Raw genomic sequence first — 23,384 nt, 5'->3', positions numbered from 1 at the left:
GGAATTCAATGTTTCTTTGATGAAAATTGGTTTTGAAATGGCTGAAATATCAAAAAAGAGTGATTCTAATAAAGTGTGGGACCCACACTTTATTATGATCGCTTTGTTTTACTTTGTTTTTGGATGTTTCAGTCATTCCAAACCCGATTTTCGTCAAATAAACTTTGAATTCCTCTCAAAATAGTATGTTCCGTACTATATCATAAGTGTTTTCTTGGTATCTCGCAAAAAGTTAAATGCCCAATTCTCATCTCCACCAAAACTGTACTAGCCCTTTAATATATGTGCGAGTGGTTTGCAAACATAATTCTGTATGAGCATATACCAATAGCCGAACCGATAAATTATCATATCCACTAGCCTTTGACTGAGAAGATTACTTATCACTTCTTTTACTCCACTTGTCACTGGAAGGAAAAAAAATAATAATTTATTCTGGTAGGAACCTAAATACCTATTATATTCCACGTCTGTATTTTCTCTTTTATCTGCAAATTCTTCCTAATATTTGCGGGGGAAAAAAATCGTTGAAAACATTCGCAATATCTACTGACAAAAGAAACCTCAGCAGTTACCCAGATACAATGTAAAATTGGGACAAGTCACGGTATTGCAAGGCCTGGCATCAAGCAAGTTTTTCGCGGATTCTACATGCTCTACCCATCGGTAATTTAGCGAGACGCGCGCGCGCATGTTGAAATTGGGAGAATGACGTAATGTTCCTGGCTTCAGAATGGTCTCCGCTCCGAGGATCGCTCAGTTACGTAGGTCATCTAGTACAGCGGAAACGTCATAAGAGTTAGACTTTGTCGCAGTCCCTTTCTTAATTTCAACAGTGTAAGTGAATTTTTGTAGTTTGTAATGGGTGTTGGTCTGTTTGTGTTTGTTCTGAGTTCCTGTCAGTTTTATGCCTCCGCTGGTTATCCGCCCATCTTTCTATCTGTCCTTCCATCTGTCCATCCGTCCTTCCGTCCATAATCAATTTTGCGACTGAATTTGAATAATTACGCAGTACCCGCTGCATCCTAAAAGGATTAGAATCAACACTTGCTGTCTGGCGAAAGCTCTGTGGTCTAGTGGAAATGACGCCTGTCGGGTGATCAAGAGGTTGTAGGTACGAATCCTGCTTGAGTACGTGCACCCATGATTTTTTTTTTTATCATGGCTACTACTAAAACACCGATCAATTCAGTAGTTATTTACGTCGATGTAGGGCAATTTGTCAATCAGTTGCCAACATATACATTTATAACCAACATAACTAAGAACCATCTGAGGTATCCAAATGAATCTTGACATTAGATTATGTATGTATGAGTGGATGCAGTTGTGCCTATCATTTTTTGGGTGCACACGCTCAAGGTCAAAGATCAAATATCAAGGTCGACTTCTTAAAATTTCACTCTTTCCTCCATATCTCTGCAGTAATTGAAAGAATTTACATGTATTATCCATTACCATGCAGGTAAAGAGTCTCATTGTCTTTAGCCACGGGGTCAAATTCTTAAAGGACAAGTTCACCTTCACAAACATAAGGATTGAGAGAATGTAGCAATATTAGTAGAACACATCATTGAAAGTTTGAGGAAAATCAGACAATCCGTTCAAAAGTTATGAATTTTTGAAGTTTTTGTGCAGTACCCGCTGGATGAGAAGACTACTGCAGTGTATGAATAACTTAGATGTCACATGCGTACAACAATATAAGGAAAATATAAAGAGAATTTCACAAAATTCCATCTTTTGAAAAAAGTACACATTCCCCTGACTCGTTACCGACAAATGTTATGGGTAATATTATTCCCCCTGCCTTTAGAAAGAGTCAAGTCAAGTGCTCTTTTATTATGCGAAAGAAAGTGAAAATATATTGAATTTTCTTTTACATTTTCTTTATACTGTTGTACGCATATGACTCACAAGCTGTAGTAGTCTCCTCATCCAGCGGTTCCAACACAAAAATTTAAAAACTTCATAACTTTTGCATCGATTGTCCAATTTTCCTCAAACTTTAACTGATGTGTTCTACTAATATTGTTGCATTTTCTCAATCCTTATGTTTATGAAGGTGAACTTGTCCTTTAAGGTCAAAGTCAATTGCAAAAAGAAAAAAAATCTCAATATCTTTTTATGATAAATCAGTGGCAGATCCAGAGGGGGGCGCAACCGGCGCACGCCCCCCCCCCTTTAATTTTCATAAAAAACAAAAGAAATAAAAAGAAAAAAATGAAATGAAACCCGGAAGTGGCACTAGAAATATTAGTCACGCCCCCCCTTTACAGAATTCCTGGATCCGCCCCTGTAAATCAACATGGAATGGACATAATTATTGATACCGTATGTGTGAAAATAAGGAAGACAGGTGTTGTGAATAGGTCAATTAAAGCATGTTTCCCTTTTGATATTTTTGTCAATTCAATTCAAGTAAATTTATTTCCTTACGGAACACAAGGTCATATACATGTATATGTTACATGATTTACTAGTAAGAATCTCAAATATTCACATTAGATTTTATCAAACCTTTATCTTGCCACACCTTATACCTTAGGCCCTACTGCAATATTATTTGGGTGAACTGAGATTCATGTCATTAAAATGGAATTTTAAATCTTCAGAAGCTTGAAATAAGAATTATGAAAAACTCAAGACCACCAATTTCCCATCTTATTATCAAATTCAAATGTCTGGAAAGGGTCTGATATTAACAAAACTCAAACTGTTTGTTTTGTGTATTTGTTTAGAAGTATTATGTTGCCATGCTCTTTTAATTTTGTTTAAAAAAATGAAAATGAGGTATAAAAGTATACATGCTGTACAAAACAGGTGGAAATTTATGTACAAAAAAACCAATTTTAAATCAAGGATGAGTTTTTGCAGTGCACAATAAGTTATTTCAACCTTAAAATGTGGAATGGTCTTCCAAATAATCATGAAGCAATGTGCTTCTATGTCTTCATTCAAGAGAACACAAAGAATGTATTGCAACACTGTGGTGCCTTCCTGTAATAAACCCATTATCATTGATGCTACACTGTAATTCATTCTACAGTTTTTTGTTCCGGTTTGTTCTGTTTGTATTATTTTGTCTAACCTGAACAACAACAATAATAACAATAACAGAAATAATAATAATGGTAGTAGCAGTAGTAGTAATAATAATGATAATAATAATAATAATAAGGTCTTATTTATCCATCGTAGCCTCTCCAGTGTTGCCACTGCTCTACCAGACATACATTTTAATATGTGCTTAAAAGAGAAAGAAGAAACAAACAAACAAAAACAAATAAACAGAGAATGGCGGGAAATGGAACCTAACCAGCACACTATCATTCATGAAGTGTTTGATATATCAACTACGCTTAAAAGAAGCAGGAGATGGACATAACATCATTTCATCAGACACTCCGGCAGAAAGTCCAAAATGTCGACGTAACGTATATTATAGAAGATAAGGAGGGGTGATATTGACCTTGACACCCCCCTCCCCCCGTCCCACAGCACCCCCACCCTCAAAAACGTCCCGTCCCTGCCTTATTGTAGTTGAGGTTATCAATAAATGTCAATAAAGCCATTTTTGTTGAGTGTCCATGCAGATCCGAATTTTTCATTTAAAGTATATTATGTTTGTTTATACAAGCAAATATCTTTCCAAAAACTGGGGTCCAACTCCATAGATCAAATCCTAGCTATGAAAAAACAAAAAAGTAAGAAAGAAAATCAAAGGATTGAATGTACACAGACAAGTTATCATTGCAAACAGCTGGATTTGTAATCTAGTTTTGACGTATATGTTGTACTGCGTAGAAAAATCTTCCCTCCTCCCTGCACGCAAAAAAGTAAAAGATAGCACAAGGGAACGAGACATATGTTTTATGCATTGCCAAATGCGTGTAAAAGATGCGTAGTAACTGTGTGCAAGTGTACCCATGCCCATGCTGCGCTGCGTACCATGCACTCCCGCAATTTCCCAACATCACATCGAAGCTTCATTCTCCATGACAGAGTGTGTATTGCGTGGTGCACATATCCCTCAGGCTCAAGTAAGATAATCATCGAAAACGTTTTCATTCCTCGCTCCTTTCACCGATTGTACTATAATTAATGGTTTTGTTACTTTCAATGAAATTACATGTCGGTACTCTTTCGTTTTTTGTCCTTATCACAGGCATTTGTCAACAATTTTGAACCTGAACTGAGTGGTAGCGTGGACTGAAAATACGATATCGTTTGTGGGCACGCGTGTTCCAACTGCGAATTCCAAGTTCGTCCGTGACAAAAGGCAGCCGAAGTCATTCCGCTTTTCTTCTTAAACATTCTACACCTCGTCGTGTTTATGTCTTTTTGCAGTTTTAACAGTAAGTGATGATGTAGACAAGAGTTAGAATTAATGAATCTATGAATTGAGTAGAGACTAGGTAGAGTAATGTCTGTGATGTGTCTGTCTACATAAAAAAATGTCCAGATGTCTCATTGTGTGAACGTAATTTCTGTGATCCTCCAACCAAGCTAGCTTCACTCTTCAGTCTGTTTTGTGTTTTGTATAACAAGCGTCTATAGTCTAATAAAGCAATTTAGAAATCTGTTGTCTAACGTTAGACTATATGTCTAGAGCCGATCCTCCCCCTTTCGTAAGCTTGCAATATCAGTCCGGGAAACCCGCTCATGAGGACCGCCCCCGCGTACGAGGATGGTCCCTCCTCATGAGGACCTCCCCCCGCCTCATGAGGCCCCCCGGGGAATGCCTCATGAGGCCCCCCATTCACTTCTTATTCATCTCACATCTGACGTATAAATTGTCGCAACTTTGCACGGTGATTTTTTGTTACACACACATGTCCACTATCCATGATGAAAAGAAGAAAAAATCCTGTCTGTTTGTTTTTTTTTTAAATCGAGTTTGAATCACCCGATGCAGAGCGCCCATCAAAACACGGGCGCCAGCGCGTTCGCACAATGCAAGACTGCCGCACCTAGCGGCCTGATCCGACTAAATATTTTCGATGCTTTTTTCTGCGGCTCTCACCTCTCCGCGCACGAATCAGCCTCGTGAAGCTGAAGTCTGACATCTTTTTACACAAATTCGTAACGAGAAAAATTAAATCAGTACTAACCTGATCTTGTCCATATATTCCAAATTACTATTCCACACTGATAGAGTAGGTGGGTAGATGACATACTCCAGTTTGTTAGCAAAATAATCACTTTGTAGGTATGACGAGTTCACTTTCTTCGTCAATTCCGCCAACGATTCCGCCGCCCGCTTACCATTTGGGCGCTTTCTCTGGAATCATCCCGCGACGCGACGTACGTCGCATCACATCACGCATCCAGCACATACCAGTCTGGTACTTAGTATGTGCTGGATGCGTGATGTGATGCGACGTACGTCGCGTCGCGGGATGATTCCAGAAAAAGCGCCCAAACGGCGGAATCGTGGGCGGAATTGACGAAGAAAGTGAACTCGTCATACCTACAAAGTGATTATTTTGCTAACAAACTGGAGTATGTCATCTACCCACCTACTCTATCAGTGTGGAATAGTAATTTGGAATATATGGACAAGATCAGGTTAGTACTGACTTAATTTTTCTCGTTACGAATTTGTGTAAAAAGATGTCAGACTTCAGCTTCACGAGGCTGATTTGTGCGCGGAGAGGTGAGAGCCGCAGAAAAAAGCATCGAAAATATTTAGTCGGATCAGGCCGCTAGGTACGGCAGTCTTGCATTGTGCGAACGCGCTGGTGCCCGTGTTTTGATGGGCGCTCTGCATCGGGTGATTAAAACTCGATTTAAAAAAAAAAAACAGACAGGATTTTTTCTTCTTTTCATCATGGATAGTGAACATGTGTGTGTAACAAAAAATCACCGTGCAAAGTTGCGACAATGTATACGTCAGATGTGAGATGAATAAGAAGTGAATGGGGAGCCTCATGAGGCGTTCCCCGGGGGGCCTCATGAGGCGGGGGGAGGTCCTCATGAGGAGGGACCATCCTCGTACGCGGGGGCGGTCCTCATGAGCGGGTTTCCCGGACTGATATGCCACTTTGGACTGACCAAAGAAAAGGTTTGGCGAGTACTCAAGTAGGTAGGTAGGTAGTGTGTAGATCTACCTACCCAGTGCATTTGCTACCCAATTTTCTTTCATTTTTGCATAAGTTCTAATTACGAAATCAATTTCTTGTTTGAATCAGTTTTAGGGCAAAGCTATCTCTCAAAGCACTCGCAAAAGATCATCATTGTAGTTTGGGTTGGTAAGGCAAGGGGGGGGGCAGGGGCGGATCTAGCTTTTTATAAAGGGGGGTTGGGGGCGGTATGCGAGGGAGCGTAGCGAGCGAGGGGGGGAGGACGTGGGAGGGGGGTGTCCCCCCTCCCACAGTAGGGAGAATTTTTGAAAATCTGTGTGAAAATGGCGTTTTCTTGCATCTAAAACACCACTATTCTTGGTATAGAGGACTCGGGTCATTGCCAAATTAAAAATTATAGGTTAAAAAAAAAAGATAAGATAAAAAAAAAAATGGTCCCCGGATATTTTTTTTTTTTTTTTTTTGGGGGGGGGGGGGGGTGCAACCCCCCCAACCGCCCCCGCTTTAGATCCGCTTCGGGGGGGGGGGGGGGGGTACAATTTGTAACGTATAACACATTTAGAAACGAAAAATACTAAAATAGCCCTGCATCCCTGAAAGTGAAAAGTACAGTAATAGTTTCAAAAGGCTTTTAATTTGGTTACTATGGAAATGCCCATTTGCAATTTATGCATGAATGTGGCTGATGTAAAGTTACAGATTAATCATCAATATAGAAGATGTGATTCTGGAGTCGAGACACGCTCTATAATCTATTCTGCTCTGAAAGATGAAGGGATCAGTATGGCACACAATCTTCACATTTTCATTTTCTTCTTGAAATCACATGGTCAAATATGTCACCAAACTTGGCATGCACTATTGCCACAAATTCTACAATGCTATGGGTGATGAAATATAGGGCCTACTACTACGTAGCTGTGGTACCAAAAGGACACAACCCCACCCGGTGCACCCCGACCTCGGGGTAAGGTGTACTTTCAACTATAGAACCCTACGTCCCTAAATTAGTTTGGTGTATGTTGTGCTAGATCCAATCCAGGGGTGGACCCCATTGGGCTGGTACGAAATTGAGACCAGTTTCACATTTGATGTTTGTTTGTTTTTGTTTGTTTTTTCCTTTTTTTTAGCACTTGGTCAAATTTTCTACAAACTTGGCTGATATTATTGTCAGTGTGAATGTGTGAATGGTAAACTTGCGATACTCCACTGAGTGCTAGACCCACTGGGTCATGGGTCTAATTCTATTGTTTTAATCTCATAAAAGGCCTTGTAGCCTCTTCCCATTCATCATGTTTGATGCATGGTGATTTGTTGTGTAATTCATTGCTTTAATTAAACAAACTTGTTATACAGTATAAGTCATGTGTCATGAACACATGCATGGGTTGAAAATTAAATTACTGATTCAAAGATATCTCGTTAAAACTGACTATTTCACCATTGAATTTACTTTGGAGCCTTTTCCCGTTGTTGGTCCCCCACAGTAAATATGTTAATACTATGGTTGTTTTTTAATGTGGAAATAAATGATCGAAATGAAATAAAATGAATTACTCTGTTTCTTCCCTGCCAGAACCACTGTTGGTGAGATTCACCTGTGCCCAGTGCCAGAGGCATCCCTGTAGAGTCCAGAAGCAACCCCCAGACAGGTTTATGTCGTCACAGGCGCAATATTCCATACGTCCAAATCATCGCTGTACCAGGCGGCCTAGTAAACACCAGCATCACCACAACATTAGAAGACAGCTAGCGTGGTCAAAATGTCTCTCAACGTTAACCGAGCGGTCACTGACCAGTTCTACCGCTACAAGATGCCACGTCTCTTAGCCAAGGTAGGGCACATTATCAAAAATGCATGACGGTAATTGTGTAGTCTTTGATGCACTTTTCATTTCATTGTTTGCATCAATTGGTGTTTGGATGTTTAAGGACACTGCTGTCCTTGTTTCTTTCTCATATTCTTACCTCACCCGAGGAGGATGATATGTATTTGTTGGCATTTGTTTGTTTGTCTGTCTGTCTGCAGATTACTCAAAAAGTTGTGATCGGATTTGGGTGAAATTTCCAGGAAAAGTTGATAATGATACAAAGAACTGATGGTTAAATGTTGGTAGTGATCCAGGAATTTTTACAGATTTTTAAAGGATTTTTTTATCTTTTCAGTTATGGCAAATATGGTCAATGAACTTGGGGAGTTCAAGCTGCATGTATTTGAGGTTTGCATACATACACACACTGAAAGGCATGCTCTGCTCAAGGCACGGCACAGCATGAAGCTGATGAGGTAAACACAAGGCTTCTTTAACTTTAGGCGATTTTCAGCAGAGCACAGAGGTCTGTGCTCTCTGAGTGCTTTTCTAGTTTTTTTTATGTGATTAATAGTTTCATAAAAGATTTAGCATCCCATTCACCATTGTCACTCTTTTGTTGTTGATGCTGCAGGTCGAGGGAAGTGGTAATGGCATCAAAACTGTCATCACAAACATGGTGGAGATCGGCAAATCCTTGAGTAGGCCACCCACGTGTGAGTACCAGGTGTTCTAGTCTAATAGCTAATGAGGCTATATTACCATCTCCCAAGATGTTCTGTACAGGAGTTTGTATAAAGATCTGAAAGGGAAGCAGGGTCTGAAGAAGGATCCCTGTGCACTTCCCTGAATGTTAACACTTTCCAGAGATACAGTGGTAATCTTTATTCTTTTTATGTTGACTTCAGCTTCTAGGTATTAATGCTCTCAACTTAACCATTGTCAGGTAAAGATATACAGAGACCTCCCAACCATTCTGAATTTGGAGGAAAGAATCTGAAGTTTGATAATTCCCAGCCCTTGTTTCAATAGGAGTTGCCTATTTTTTTTTTTTTTTTTTTTGATAATTTTACCACACACTCCTATGGGAAATATTCTTTCTTCCCTACTTCTGAGCCAAGTCATCACTATTTTTCTGTTAGTAAGGTTAGGAGATCTGTATCTGTTGTACCTCCAATGTACAAACTGTCTTTCCTCATGCCATGGGCTGTGGCCTGTACATCATGATTGCCAAGCTAACGGGGCATTGGTGCATTAATCAAAATCCTAGTTGTATGACTACATTTTAATGAGAATGGAAGTGAAAACTTCTGAACATGTCAGTAAAAATGTCATGAATGAAAATATTGTTATTAGTGGGGTGGCTTAGTGACAAATATACTGATAATCGTGACACGCCGGACAAAAGTGTCATTTTTTCCTCAGACATTGGTATATATATGAGGATCAAAATTAGGGGGTGCTCCAAGAAATCCGCTAACAGAAAAAATGAGAAAATGCCCTTAATTTGTACATAACAATAATGTCTGAATTCAAAGACTATACACAGGGCATTCGCCAGGTTTCTGTACAATGCAATGCAATGTACATGGTTGCTAGTCTTAAAATTCAGACCCATAATACGACATATTATGTGCATGTTTACAGTAATACACCATTTTTACTGGTTTTCCTATGGTAACAGGTGGTTAGTCTGTGTTGCAGACCTGAGGGAGGTGTGTTGGAATAGTCCAGTTTTCTTAAGCACCTTTTCATTGAATAATTTCATATAATTTCTTGTAAAGGATTTTTTTAGTACTGTCTACCTCCTGTAGAGAAATGGCAAAGAGTGACATGTGACTCTGGCTCAGATACTTTAAATCTTGGGCAATGACTGAGCCAGGTGTAGGACTATGTCACAGTTCATTTTTTCTCCCAGAACTACTAGTTTACCAGTAGAAGAGCTGCATATTCCATTGAGAACTTAAGGTTTTGGGTATTGCCCTACATATTTCCTAACAAATTTAACCCGTTTCCTCCAAGATTGTGTGAATTCCATAGGTTTAGCGCAGGGATTACCTGGTTCCCGTAAGCAATTTTTATAGTCCGCACCTCCCCTCTTTATATGTTTCTTATTTCTTATGGGGGTTATTCAAATGTTTAAAAAAGTTAAAAGTCTGCTTTCATAGATAAAGTTGAATTTAGACAATTTGAATATTTTTAAAGATATATTGATATTTGTAATTTCACTCATAAAGACTTAAAGCGGTTTGAATATTTTTGGTCTGATAGCTATGTATAGACGTGTTATTAAAAAGTAAAAGCAATGTTTGATTGGTTCACATTATCCAAAGAGGGTGGGATGTAGTTGGCTGGTGAACAAAGTCTATGGGGAAGTTTAAAAAGTTGATAGAAATAAAACAAAATCGGCATAGAGCAGAATCTAAATCACAATATGATATGACAAAATTCCCGACCCCAAAGGCGGTTGATTCTATGATGCTTTATGTCAAAATACATTCCACCCAAAAATACATGTGATTGATAGGAGGAAAAAGTATAGCACATTAAAAACAATATAGTTCAACTAACCCCATTAGTCCAGCAGCATAATGAAATGATTGTTAAGTTTTATCGCCTTGTCAATTGAAGATGATGTTACATAATGACAATTATCAAAGTCAGGTAGATCTACTAGTATATCAAGAAACCAAAAAGAAGGGGTGGGGTGGGGAGAGAAGAATGAAGTAAGTTATTAGTATCTGTAGTTTTGGTTTTCAGTATATTCATTTTAATTTCCTTAATTTCCGTTAGGTCATCATGGATTGGAGCATTTGTGTACTAGTAATCTGCCAGGAACAAACACAAGAAAAACTTAAAGGTCCTATATATACACTTTTGGGAGAGTGACTTGAAAAAAATGTTCAGGATATCACATTTTATGCATAATATGTGTAGGTCTGGGGGCATTTCATGAAGCATTTTGTCCGACAAGTTGTCGGACAAATTTGCTCTCTGCCAATCAGATGCAAGGATTTCTGTAGTTTGTAACAGTTTGTCAGAAAAATATCTGACCAAACTGCTTCATGAAATGCCCCCCTGTTGTATCACAAGACATCCTACCATATACAGTTTTTGCAATCAAAGCAAACATATAAAGAGATATCAGTATTTTTCTCATTAAAGCATAAATGCGGACGGTTTAGTCTGGAAACATGTTATCATAGAAATATTGTTCACATTTTGTGTTATTAACAATACTTAACATTGATTATACAGATTCATTTTTTTTTTACAGAGGTTCTTTCTATCCGTAACTCACACTTAAGAATAATTTTCAAGCACTAATTTTGGGTTTTTGCCTTTAATTATCCACAAAAAGGAGGACTCAATGCATAAAAGGTGTATGCTTTATTTTTGGAAAATGTTGAGGAGATCAGGAAAATAATATATATTGATGTAGATTTTGGACCTGAAGGAGCAGTTGAAGCATTTTTAAGAAACAATGCCTTGTGGCATCGTTCTTATCATCAAAAATTAATAATGACAAACTCAAATGAAAATTGGAGGGGGGAAGAAAAGATGAACATAATGACATGAGACAGCTTGGTAAAGATTAAACGCTAAAATAGACAATGCAGCCTCTTTTCTCAGTTCATACTTATCCAGAGTGTGTGCTTTCTTTCCAGTACCGGTATTATTATTTAGATAGGTTAGGGGAATCCCTTTGAATTGTGTGATACATCATTTTAAAGCTTACAGTCTGCTCTTTCAGAATCTGTCCTTAAAGGACAAGTCCACCTTCATGCGCACGTGGATTCAGTGAATACAACAATATTAGTAGGACACATCACAGAAAGCTTGGAAAAAATCGTACAATCCGTTCAAAAGTTATGATTTTTTAAGGTATCTGCACAGTCGCGGCTGGATGAAAAGACTACCACAGTGTATGATGTCACATGCGCACATTCTAAGGAAAATGAAATGAGAATTTCACAAAACCATACTTTTTGAATAAAGTTCACATAGTTTCTTTGACTTGCTAGTGACGTATGTCAAGGGTAATATTATTCCCCCTGCCTTCTGAAAGAGAAGTCGAGTATCCTTTTGTAAGCGAAAATAATTTATGTTGAATTTTCTTTATTCATTCTTTATATCGTTGTACACATGTGATATTACAAGGTATAGTAGTCTTCTCATCCAGCCTCGACTGCATGAGCAGAAACTTCAAAAATTCATAACTTTAGAACGGATTGTCCAATTTTCCTCAAACTCTCACTGATGTGTTCTACTATTGTTGCTGCATTCACTCAACCCACATGCTATAAAGGTGACAAATCTTTGTCTGGCGACTTTTTTGTTGATCAATAATACCAACCCTGATGGAAATCTCTTCAAATTCATAAGTTCTGAAGTCTCCTTTAAGTTTAACCAAAATCTATATATGTAGTTGCCATGGCAACATACCACTTAACACTAATGAAAAGTATTTCAAACCTCTATACATCCCGTTGATCAGTTGTACCTATTCAAATGGAATCTCTTCCAAACTGGAAAATAGCCTCCTGTAACTAACTTCAATTAAAAACCCTAGTTTTGGGTTGCCATGGCAACGCACAAATCAACAATTATATTTGACCCCTGGTTTATACTCTTGGTACCTTCTATACAACGTTCATATCAAATTTTGTGAAAATTGAATCTTCCTACCTGGAGAAATAAACAAAAACATGATTTTTAGGAAAAGTTCATTGACCTTTGACCTTTGACCTTTGGAAATTTCACCCCAAATTCAATCAAAATATTTTACTTGTTCTCAATATTCTTCCTGCCAAGTTTTATCCAGATTGGATATTCCTGACCTGAGAAATAGCCAAAAAACCTATTTCACAAATAAAGGTCATTGACCTTTGACCTCTAACCTCCTTCCCAGCATCAATTTTCTTGGAGCACCCTATTTTTTGAGAAGGTACATCATGAAGTACCTTTGGTGAAAAAATCATGCTTTTGTCCGCCGTGTCACGATAATTTCACTAAGCCACCCCACTATATTAACATTTTCCCCCTCAAAATATGGAAGATATTACATTCATTTCTACAGAGTCTTGTGCTGTTAGAGAGTAGCAATAGATCATTAACTTTGTTGATTCAGTACTCAATCCACCATGGCTTACGATGGATATTAATCTTACAAGTAGACAGTATTCAGTCAGACAAAACGTAAGATTTGATTGACACATATTAGTGAGGTTAATCTAATATTCAAAGGAAGTGTGCAGGGATCAATTGAGATTTTACACACACACGGAGGTATGTTGTGTGCACAGACAGCCCATGATGTGAGCCACAGTTTGCCAAGTATCAGCTGTTGCTTTCTCACAATAGCAGTCAATGTAGCCTACCTCAAGGCTTCAGTTACAGTCACCATATGCTGAAGTTTGTATGGAAAATATGTGAGGATTGTGACTGATTCCACTAATTGTTTGAGTAACCAATGTAAAAATTATTGCTTCCAATAGCTACAGGCTGTATATGAATTTTTTGAATGATTCCAATGATAATAGACATTCCTATGAAGCTCCATATGATATAATTGCAATTTCAATGTTTTTTGTTGTTTTTTTTTTGCATTTTTTTTTTTTTGAAAGGAAAAGTATCATTTGTGAATAGCTTTTATTAAAACTGATCGCCCATTGCCCATTTCAGATCCAACAAAATTCTTTGGCTGTGAGCTTGGCGCCCAAACTCAATTTGATTTCAAGAATAATCGCTTCATTGTAAATGGCTCGCATGATGCTAGCAAGCTGCAAGACCTGTTGGATGACTTCATCAAAGCTTATGTCCTCTGCCCAGCCTGTGATAATCCAGAAACTTTGTTGGTAAGTACTCGTACTGACATATGAGATATATTTGTACAGTGTGTAATTTACTTGTGATTTAACCAAACTTAGCGCCCCAACATGTATTCATCAAATAGGAGTGCCATGCATAGAATATTGTGGGGGAAGTATTAGAACATACTCCAGGCACAAGTAAATAGCATGTACATTGAATTGTCTGTGTAAGTGGTTTGGGACATTTGAACAAGCATTTATATTTTTAGCTTGATAGCTTGTTTAGTTTGGTGAGTCATTAGATATGAACATGGAGGTGTCAGAAAATAGTATGAATCTTGATATCAGATTGATATACCTTACTTAGTTGAAAGAGAAGTTTGAGAAGCCCTGCTTGCATTTTGAATGACAATAATATTTGCAGAAATGAAATTACAAAACAAAAAGAGTAAGTCAAGATCACAGTGATGTCACCATGGGTTGAGCTAAGGAAGCGACAGGTATCCAGTAGCAGTATGCAGTGTTCTGAATTAAGCTCCCCAAGTGTATATCATGGTGACTGTCAGTGTGACAAATGTGGAAAGAAGGTTCTTGAGCTCCAGTGTCGTAATATCCAGATGAGATTGTGGAAATTCTTTGTCACAAGCCTGAAAATAGAAAAGCTAAACAAGATTGTTCCACTAGCAGACCCAGTGGGAAACGTGAAGCAGGATGTAACGTTAAGTCTTGTTTTTTGTGGTCAATGCAGGTGGTCAAGAAGGGTGCTATTGGGCAGCGCTGCATTGCGTGTGGTCATGTCGGCATGGTGGACCTGCGGCACAAGCTGAGCACTTTCATCATCAAAAACCCACCGGAGCATGACCCCCGCAGTGCTGGCTCCTCCAAGACTACACGCAAGACCAAAAGTTCGAAGTCCAAGCACCAGAATGGCGAGGGTGATGCTTGCCAAGAAGAGGAGGAATTCAACGATACCGCTGAGGTACGCCCTCCCTCCTACCCCCTACCTCTACCCCCTCCCCTCTCATCTCATGAGATTCCAGGAGAGTATACTACACAACTCTTTTCCAACTCGTATCTTGCAAGCTGCCATGCCATTTGATTTATGTGCATTTCTGTTTCCCCACAAGATCAGGTATGTTTACTTCATCACCTTATCTTCTCCCCCTCTCCCAAATAAGGAAGACACAAATGCTGTAGTGTTGTGTAGTATTCATCCAACCTTTCTACCATGTACACATAGTTTGAACAATGTCATGTATTTGCTGGTAGGCTATTGCGGACAAAAAATGTTGTTTTGAATTGTGACTTCAAAATTGCAGAAGTTCCACTAGAATGTGTACATCTAGTGATTGACAAGTAGAATACACTGATGTGTGGAAGTATCTCAGCTTCCACATAAAATTGCATCTGGTAAAGACTAAGTACAGTGCACTCCCGTTATAACGAACACGATTATAACAAAATTCCGGTTACAACGAAGTAAACATTCAGGCAGCAACATTATCTGCTCTTATTTATTTCTATTGTTTATTTGTTCGGTTATAACGAAATTTCGATATAACGAAAGAAAACTGCCGGTCCCGAGGACTTAGTTATAATGGGAGTCCACTGTATGTGGGTCAATATCCGTCTGGGTATCACTTTAGATTTCACTTCGACTGTTCCATGTCGATCTTGCTGAGTATGAAATTCCAGTGAAATGATCTGTTCTAGCTGTGATACCAGACAGGCCCAGGTGCAACGATTCCTTGACTGTTTCATCATTATTGGCCACATTGTCTCTCATCCCACAGGATTATGAGTGGTCTGTTGATACCAGTGAGGATGCTGTGAACCAAAGAATGCAGTCATTGACCGGAGGAGCCAAAGGCTTGACCCTCAACGATGACCTTGAGAAAACTCAACAAGAGAGACTGGACATCTTTTACAAGTTTGTCAAGGTAAGGAGATATTCTTGAGAGTCTCATCTTTGAAAAGCCAGACAAAAAACAAAAAAACAAAAAAAGAACAAAAACAAGTATGATGTTCACGGAAGTCCACTAAAATTTGGACTAGCCTAACATCTTTTACAGACATTATTGATAGCCTTTTATTTGTGGGCTAGGTCAAAAAACCCGTAAAGAGTTCCAAACACATTGCACCAAGTACAATGACTCCCTGAAATGTGACAGAAAGGTACCACAACCGTTGCACACAGAGGTTGCAGTTGTATCTAATTTCTTGCTGTGCATGCCCCAAGCTAGTTGATAAAGTGCATCAAATTTTTCAATCCTGCCCTTAAGATTTAATTGATAAATCAAGTTCAAAGTACAATAGGGGAAGTAAAGAAAGATAGAGATACTCAAAATTCCATCCTTGTACTTTGCACAACAAGGGTGTTCTCAGCAATGTCATCACTGCATTTCACCAAGAGTCAGGGAACTTGATATTTGTATGAAGCCCTGGATTCATGTGGTGTATCATTGCTTCATGCAACATCACTCATGAAAAATCCCTTGTGGTGCAGAACATTGCCAGGATATGAAAGAAACTTTGATAACTTGAACAACACTCATTATAAGTAAGACAAATATACTAGGACAGTGCACTCGCGTTATAACAAACAATTTTAACAAAACTTGTTACAATGAAGTTAAAATCAAGGTCCCAAAATTACTGTCTTTATACCATTGCATACTTTATTGTTCAGCTATAATGAAATTTCGATGTAGTGAAAGAAAAATGCCAGTCCCAAGGACTGTGTTATAATGGGAGTCGCCTGTATGTAAGACTTGATGGACATGCCTCCTCTCTCTTAATCTATCAAGGCCAAGAAAGAAGAGGGCCTCCCAAAGGGTGTGGACAAAGACTTCCTTGGGGAAGCAGAGCGTCTGGAAGTTAAGGACAAGGCTGCCCTCGTCCTCGTTGAGCTGTTGCTGGATGAAAACGTGCTGAAGCAGCTCAAGCAGTACAAGCTGCATTTTGCTAGGGTAAGTGGAGTAGTCGTACCTTACAAAGCTATCTGTAGAGGGCCGAGCAGTGAGAGAGTCTATATATATATGATACTGTAAAGGTAGAAACATTTGTGGCATGAACATTTCACAAATTGCCACTGGCATACAATGCATTTTGTAGAAAGAAGCTTTAGCGCGCATTTTACTTTCGCAAATTTTGGCTTCTCGTACAATTTACATGAAAAGAGTTGGCTTGGATCCCATTAGTGGGTGAAGGAGTGGCTTTTCACATGTCCATGTGTCTACTGATGGACACTTGTATGGTGGCATCCAGTCATGTCTACAGATTGTTCTTCACATCAAAGCTCTCATGGTTTGCTTGTTGTTTTGTGCCTAAAGAATGCTAACAATTGAACAAGACTCTCTTAAAAGGAAAATAAAGTTCTCATGTATGTGCAGAATTGTCAAATTTTGCTCTAAAATGTACACATATGCATAGGCAATGTGGAAGTAATGCTAGAGTAACACAATTTCACTCAGGTAATGACAAAAACATGCAAAATAATTGATTATCGATTATCAACAATTGTGGTCACAGCAGTATCCTCTGATCTTCTGTGCTAGAGTGAATCAATGCAGCTTGGAAAATGTGATGGTTAGGGCACGATCGATCATCATGTAACATTCTACCTACCCACTACAGATGGGGAGGGTGCTCCAGGAATATAATTTGTATGCATACAATTCAAATCATTTTACACTGTTGATCTCAAAATACTCAGAAACAACTCATTGTCCTGGTAAATATTGTCAGCCAGATAACTTCTTCAGTAGACCCTTTTGATGTATTACAAGCAAATTCCAAATGGTGGAAGATGAATTTTGAGCCCTTCTGAGAAGTATGTCTTGACTGTAAGATATAATTTTCATGATGTCCATCAGCAATTTTCTTCTTTGTTATGAGAGACATGATTACACGTGTTACAGCATCACAGACTTCATAAACTTGAGTAGAAGATATTTGATATACAGTGTAGATACTCATGTATAACTGTACACGTCTGTTTACGGTCAAAAGCATAGCAAAAGTTTCAGGCTTATTAACCATTGTTTCTTCATGATGAAATATTTTCTTCCTTTGTCTTCTGTCTGGTAGTTTGTCACTGACAACCCCAAGGCTCAGAAATACCTTCTTGGTGGTCTGGAACAGGTCATCTCCCTCCACTCCAAGACCTTGATCCCAAAGGTCCCCATCATCTTAAAGACTATCTATGATCTGGACCTCGTCGAGGAGGAGGTCATTATTGCATGGGCAGCTAAGGTGAGGATGATTATCATGATAGATTTACCATGATTATAATAGTGTCTCATCAGTATGATCAATAAGTGAAATGTCACTGTACTTTTCTTGAAGACCCGGGCCCTGCTTCATAAAACTTGTTATCAATGACAAATTGTTATAGTTGTTACAAGCTACTGAAATTCTTGCATCTGATTGGCTGAGAGCAAATTTGTCATAGAAATGTGGCAGTTGTCACTGATAACAAGTTTTATGAAAAGGGACCCTGGTAGCATGGGGAAACATGGGTGGTCTGATTAAATCTGTCTTCATTCGCTACCCACTGTGGTACATTCGAAACTACGAATAGCGCCTCCAGCCACATATCAGCAAATATGTGCATCGAAGTGCCCACTCATCGGTAACGTTTGACGCCAATCGAGATTCTCTGGCTGTGTGTGCACTTATGTAGAGATCAGTGAAAAAGCTGTACACAATTTTGTTACTGGGATTCTCAAATATACCCAAACCAGGCCCCCTTACCACTACATGAATCTCCATGCTATGGGGTCTTTAACCCGTTTAGGATGGGCTGATTTTGCTACAACACGCATTTCCCATAGACACTTGCCCGAGTATACTCGGGATTTGTCCTAAACAGGTTAATGCAGCAGGGACTCTTGTAAGTAGAGGATTTCTCCCTCCTTTCTTCTTCCATATGAAAGAGAAAGTAAAGTGTGTTTAAAACAAAGATTTGTCATCAAACAAAGAATATTGTTGATTTTGAAGTTTGTCAAGATTTTCTCTGTACAAAAATATTCTTGTTCAAATACCACATAAGTCAGGGAAATGAGACAATAAAGAAAGACAACTAGAAGTGATGAAAAATGTTGTCTTGCATTTACACCACTGGATTACATGATATGGAAATGGTCTCTGGAATGCTGTAAAAATTTATCAAAAGGAAAACAAAAAAATTATTTCAATGAAATGTGAACTGGTACATGTAATTTCTCTTTTAATTCAAATGCCTGCAGCCCAGCAAGAAGTATGTATCCAAGGAGATGATCCAGCAGATCCACGAGAAGGCAGCCCCTTTCATCAAGTGGCTGAAGGAGGCCGAGGAGGAGGACTCCAGTGAGGATGAAGAAGTGGAGGTAGGCTTTGGAGAGCTGCTCATGACTTGTTTCTGCAGGATGAGACACTCATACTTACTGTCTCCGCTACTGTATACGCCATATATTTAGCGACTCTAAATTTTCGCGAATTGGGAGTTCCCGACAATTTCACGAGTGGTTGAATTCACGATCGTTGAGTACGGTACTGAATAGAGAAATGTACACGTGCACATCATATTCACGGCTGGATCAGAGTCAATATTTTCGCGTGTCTTTAAATTTGCGACTAGCACCTGACTCGCGAAATATTTGGCGTATATATTTCTTGTGTACTGCTCCAACCTTAGCAATATGACAGACCCCTTCTGATCATTGTTTAGTTTTATTGTTGGTACACTGTGTGTATGTTTGTATGTATGTATGAATGCTTGTTGGTGGATGTATTTCTATGGGTGATTGGCTTACATGTTCTTGCTGCTTTGTCAGAAGCAGAACCCATCACCAATCTGACAGCTTGGCACAAATAAATTGAACCAGTTAAATTCAGCAGTGAAACATGCTGTCATGCAGCAAACCTTAGCATGTAACTTGTTGCAGGAGAATATCAATCACTCGCACTTTTCTTTTCATTATTTTTGATGTTCTGAGTTGCACAGAAACTTTCGTTTTAAGGTTTCTCTGTCCAGCACGTTGGCCATACATTCAAGATCTGATTGAATGGAGCCCTGCAGATGTTATAGAAGGCCCCTTCACACACACCCAGAACTTATCATTATTTAAAATTGAATTTTGCAAAGTGAAAAAAAAAAATGTAGATACACAAAAATGGTAAACTCTTGCGATATGCATTGCGATACAAAAATCAGTCCAGGTGGATTTTTTTTTTTTTTTTGGGGGGGGGGGGGAGGAGGAGCTGGTGACAAGTTGCCCTACACAGTATGTGTTAATGTTATGAAAAAAAAAAATCCCATATTGCTACTTGCCACACTTGGGCCCTGTTTTATGAAGAGTTAAAATTGATTATAAAGTTGATTTCTATCATAAGTCTATGGCAGCCTGTGTGTTAACTAAGGAAATTTAAAATCAATTATATCTTTTGATAAAACAGGGCCTTCGTCTGCAAAACTCAGGTGCTCAGGGTCATGCTCTGGTCATTGTTTAGGCATGGACAGTCTGGAGATCAAAATGCTTCATTTGCATCCAAGTAATTTATTTTTTTTTCTTTTAGACAAGATAAAAAAAAACCCAAGAACAACAATTAAAAAAAAAAAGGCCTCCTGTGTGTGAATGTGGCTCAAGATGCGTGCAATGGAGACAGCTTGGTAGTCAAGATGTACTCTTTCCTTCCTACCTTCAGGTGGCCTTCAGTCACCGTGGAGGAGCAGGCCTGAAAGTGGAGACTGTGACATCACCTAGCAACGCCAAACCAGGCCAGCCTCCAGCCCCAGCCAAGCAGGAAGAGGAAGACTTTGACATCGATGACATCTAAAGGGACACCTGTAACACATTGTTCCTTTTCCCTGTGACATCCATAGACACTTGTACATTTGTTCCCCTCGTTTCACCTTCTCTATCCTAGCATTACCGTGTCCGCTCATAGGTCTGCAGTATATAAGGTGACTTTCTTCATCCATTCTGACCACTAGAAATTTATGATGTTGGTGGATTTAGTGGATGTGCAGATTATACCAACATATATTCACTGATGTTCTATCATTCTCAGAAGTCACATTTAAAAAGAAGTGAAGGAAACAGTCCATATGTCATGTGTATTGCATTATGAAAACACTTGCTGCTGCCTATTTGTATTTACAGTATTTCAGCCACAATATATGTAATTGCTAGTGTCACTACACAATTCATCACTTTGTGTACATTGAAAGAGAATGTTTTCTCTGCATGAAAAGGGAAAACAGTTTTTGGAAGATTATATATTGGAATGAAAAGAGGAAATTGCATTTGAATTTTGTGTCAAAATTGCTATTTAGTCATATTTTTGATTGGTGTTTCATTGAATGGAATGTCTGGTTGTAAACAAAAAGGGACAAATCTTTAAAATTATGATTGTGATGAAAAAACAAATAAACAAACAAACATTGGGTCTGATTGATGTTGAGACTGAGGGGTTTCATCCGAAACTTTATGATAAAAGACTTGTCATATTATTGGTATGTGTGGTACACTCTTTTGAGTTATCTTTCTCATTTGTTGAATATTTGTTTGAATGCATGAAGATGAAATTGTAATTAAGAATTGATCAAAATTACCATTTATTGTCTCATTGACTACATGGCTTTGTTGCCATCAAGCATGATGTTGAAGAACTATGACGTACTGGTGTAGTTCTGAATTCATCTGTATACTTCATACAATACTGCTATCTTTCTGTATCTGAATCATCAACAAATTGTAACAAACATGTAAACAGCAGTCTGTATAGATGAGTTGATATGAAGGATTTGTAATGAAGAGCATCAATGTAATCACATCCTATTCTACAACTTAGTACAGTTTGAATGACATGGTTGAAACCTTATCAGAATGTTGCCCTTTAGAGCATACAATGTGTGACTCTAATTTGTCAATTGCAAAACCATATGCATAAATTTGTGATGTCTGTATCAAGACATTGAATTGATGTAGAAACCTCCAAATCAAAATGGTTGGCAATATATTTGGGACATGTATTAGTTTACAGTTTGTGTGATGCGGTCTGTTCAAGAGACTGTTCATGTGGTCCAGAAGACAGACTTTCAACAAATGATTCTTTTGTGAAGTGGTCTTCCACTTTGAGAAAAGAAGAACAACAACACGCTACTTTTCATCACACTTCTGAATTGATAAGTAAGGTGAAGGAACCCAAATGAAGTGAGTGAACTACAGTATTGTAAGGCGAAATTCATACCCTGAGCTTGTGTTGGTTACTTCTCCTTATTCTGTAGGTATTATAGCCGTAGCTATGTTATAGGTGATGTACTGTGATCTCTGATGTAGTGCTGTATGTTGGTTCAAGAAACTTGTGTGAAGAAAGGCAGTTGTCACTTTTCACACCCTAGATGTCAAGTACAGAACTGCAAATTTAGCAGACGCTTGTGACTTGTGCTGTTAGATACATATCACAGTTTTCATGACTATTTGAAAAAGTGAGTATGACGCTCACAAAATACAGTGACATGTAGGATTAAAGAAGGACATTATTTTGTGATTGACTTTGTTGTGCAAAAAAAAAGAAAAAAACTTCACTTGTTCTACGTTTACAGAACAAGCATGGTTATATGTTTTGTGTGTATTATGTGCATGCCCTGATATGAAATTAAACTTGAGAAATATGTGTCAAGTAAGACTGTTGTTGCCATTTGTAATGAACTGTTCAACAGCCTATGTCTGAGTGAAAGAACATGAAAGTTTGAGGGATTGCCAGAGAGGTAAAAATTAAGTTGAGGATGGAGTGGAACTAGTATTCATAATAAATGTCTTTTACACTCAAGTACAGTTTTTTATTGATAAGTACACTAGTTGTAGGACTACAGGACAATATTCCATTACAGAATGGTGATCAAAATTGTGTTGTGTTCAACAAAAACAGAAATTAGTTACATTTAATGGTATGAAGTGAAGTACAAATTAATCAATTCAAATCATTTTCACAAACATCGGATAGGACATAAAATGGAGGTCCCGTGTATGAGAGAGTCACAGCTCATGCACGTAAAAGATCCCGCTTCATTCATTCATCGCAAAGAGCAGGGTGTCTAACCCGGTGAAGTGGTCCCACCCCACATCCAACTGGACCCCATGGAAGACCAGCTTAGTGTAGCTGAATATGGGCTATCCAGCCATCTTCACAGATGGAAAATGGACAACAACAACAACAACATTCTCCTAATCAGCATTTACACATAGGCCCTACATGTCATCTGAACATGTACTAACAGAATGTCAATTACAAAATTGAAGCAGGTTTATGTGCTGTAGAATGTTGTGGGGGACAGAATACAAACTGCAGATAAGTGAAAGTGATATATTTCAGAAGGAAGGAAGGGCTGAAATGAGAAACCAAGAGGGAAGTTTGGAAGGAAGAAAAACGGAGAGAGTTGTGAATTGGGATACTAGTATAGGATATTCGAAGGTCAGTGCAAATTTGGCAACAACAATATTGAAAATTGGCTACAGAAGTATCATAATGGCTCTTGTGAGTACAAATTACACCCAGTATTGAATCATGATCAAGATGTTTATTTTTAAGGTGCAGGACGCATTATGACATGGTGACATAACATTCAAATTGTCTCCAGTATCTGATTTATTCTCAGATTAACATGTATCAAAGAATAAATTCAGGGG

At 38.5% G+C, this 23,384-nt stretch overlaps 1 protein-coding gene across 1 annotated transcript; it reads left to right on the top strand.

The window, feature by feature from the left end:
• The first annotated feature begins 4,195 nt into the window (after window positions 1-4,195).
• LOC139710490 (eukaryotic translation initiation factor 5-like) lies at window positions 4,196-22,561 on the top strand. The gene is made up of 10 exons (XM_071622403.1): window positions 4,196-4,358; window positions 7,663-7,921; window positions 8,532-8,613; window positions 13,583-13,755; window positions 14,459-14,689; window positions 15,504-15,650; window positions 16,518-16,679; window positions 17,800-17,964; window positions 18,960-19,079; window positions 20,398-22,561. Exons 2-10 carry the CDS (start codon window positions 7,850-7,852, stop codon window positions 20,527-20,529), a joined length of 1,284 nt encoding a protein of 427 aa, XP_071478504.1. The 5' UTR covers window positions 4,196-4,358; window positions 7,663-7,849; the 3' UTR covers window positions 20,530-22,561.
• The last annotated feature ends 823 nt before the right edge of the window (window positions 22,562-23,384 follow it).

This window comes from Diadema antillarum, unplaced genomic scaffold (assembly GCF_040938485.1).
Source record: "Diadema antillarum isolate AM-2024a unplaced genomic scaffold, OU_Dant_1.0 seq00001536_RagTag, whole genome shotgun sequence".
NCBI classification, from domain to species: Eukaryota; Metazoa; Echinodermata; class Echinoidea; order Diadematoida; family Diadematidae; genus Diadema; species Diadema antillarum.
The sequence above is the reverse complement of the archived record's forward strand: the minus strand, read 5'-3'. Positions and strand labels throughout refer to the sequence as shown.

Excerpts from the sequence above, each read along its gene's own strand:
- LOC139710490 (XM_071622403.1), top strand. The coding sequence starts at position 7,850 with ATGTCTCTCAACGTTAACCGAGCGGTCACTGACCAGTTCTACCGCTAC. Across the intron at positions 15,651-16,517 it reads TCTTTTACAAGTTTGTCAAG|GCCAAGAAAGAAGAGGGCCT; the intron begins GTAAGGAGATAT and ends TAATCTATCAAG. Across the intron at positions 19,080-20,397 it reads GTGAGGATGAAGAAGTGGAG|GTGGCCTTCAGTCACCGTGG; the intron begins GTAGGCTTTGGA and ends TCCTACCTTCAG.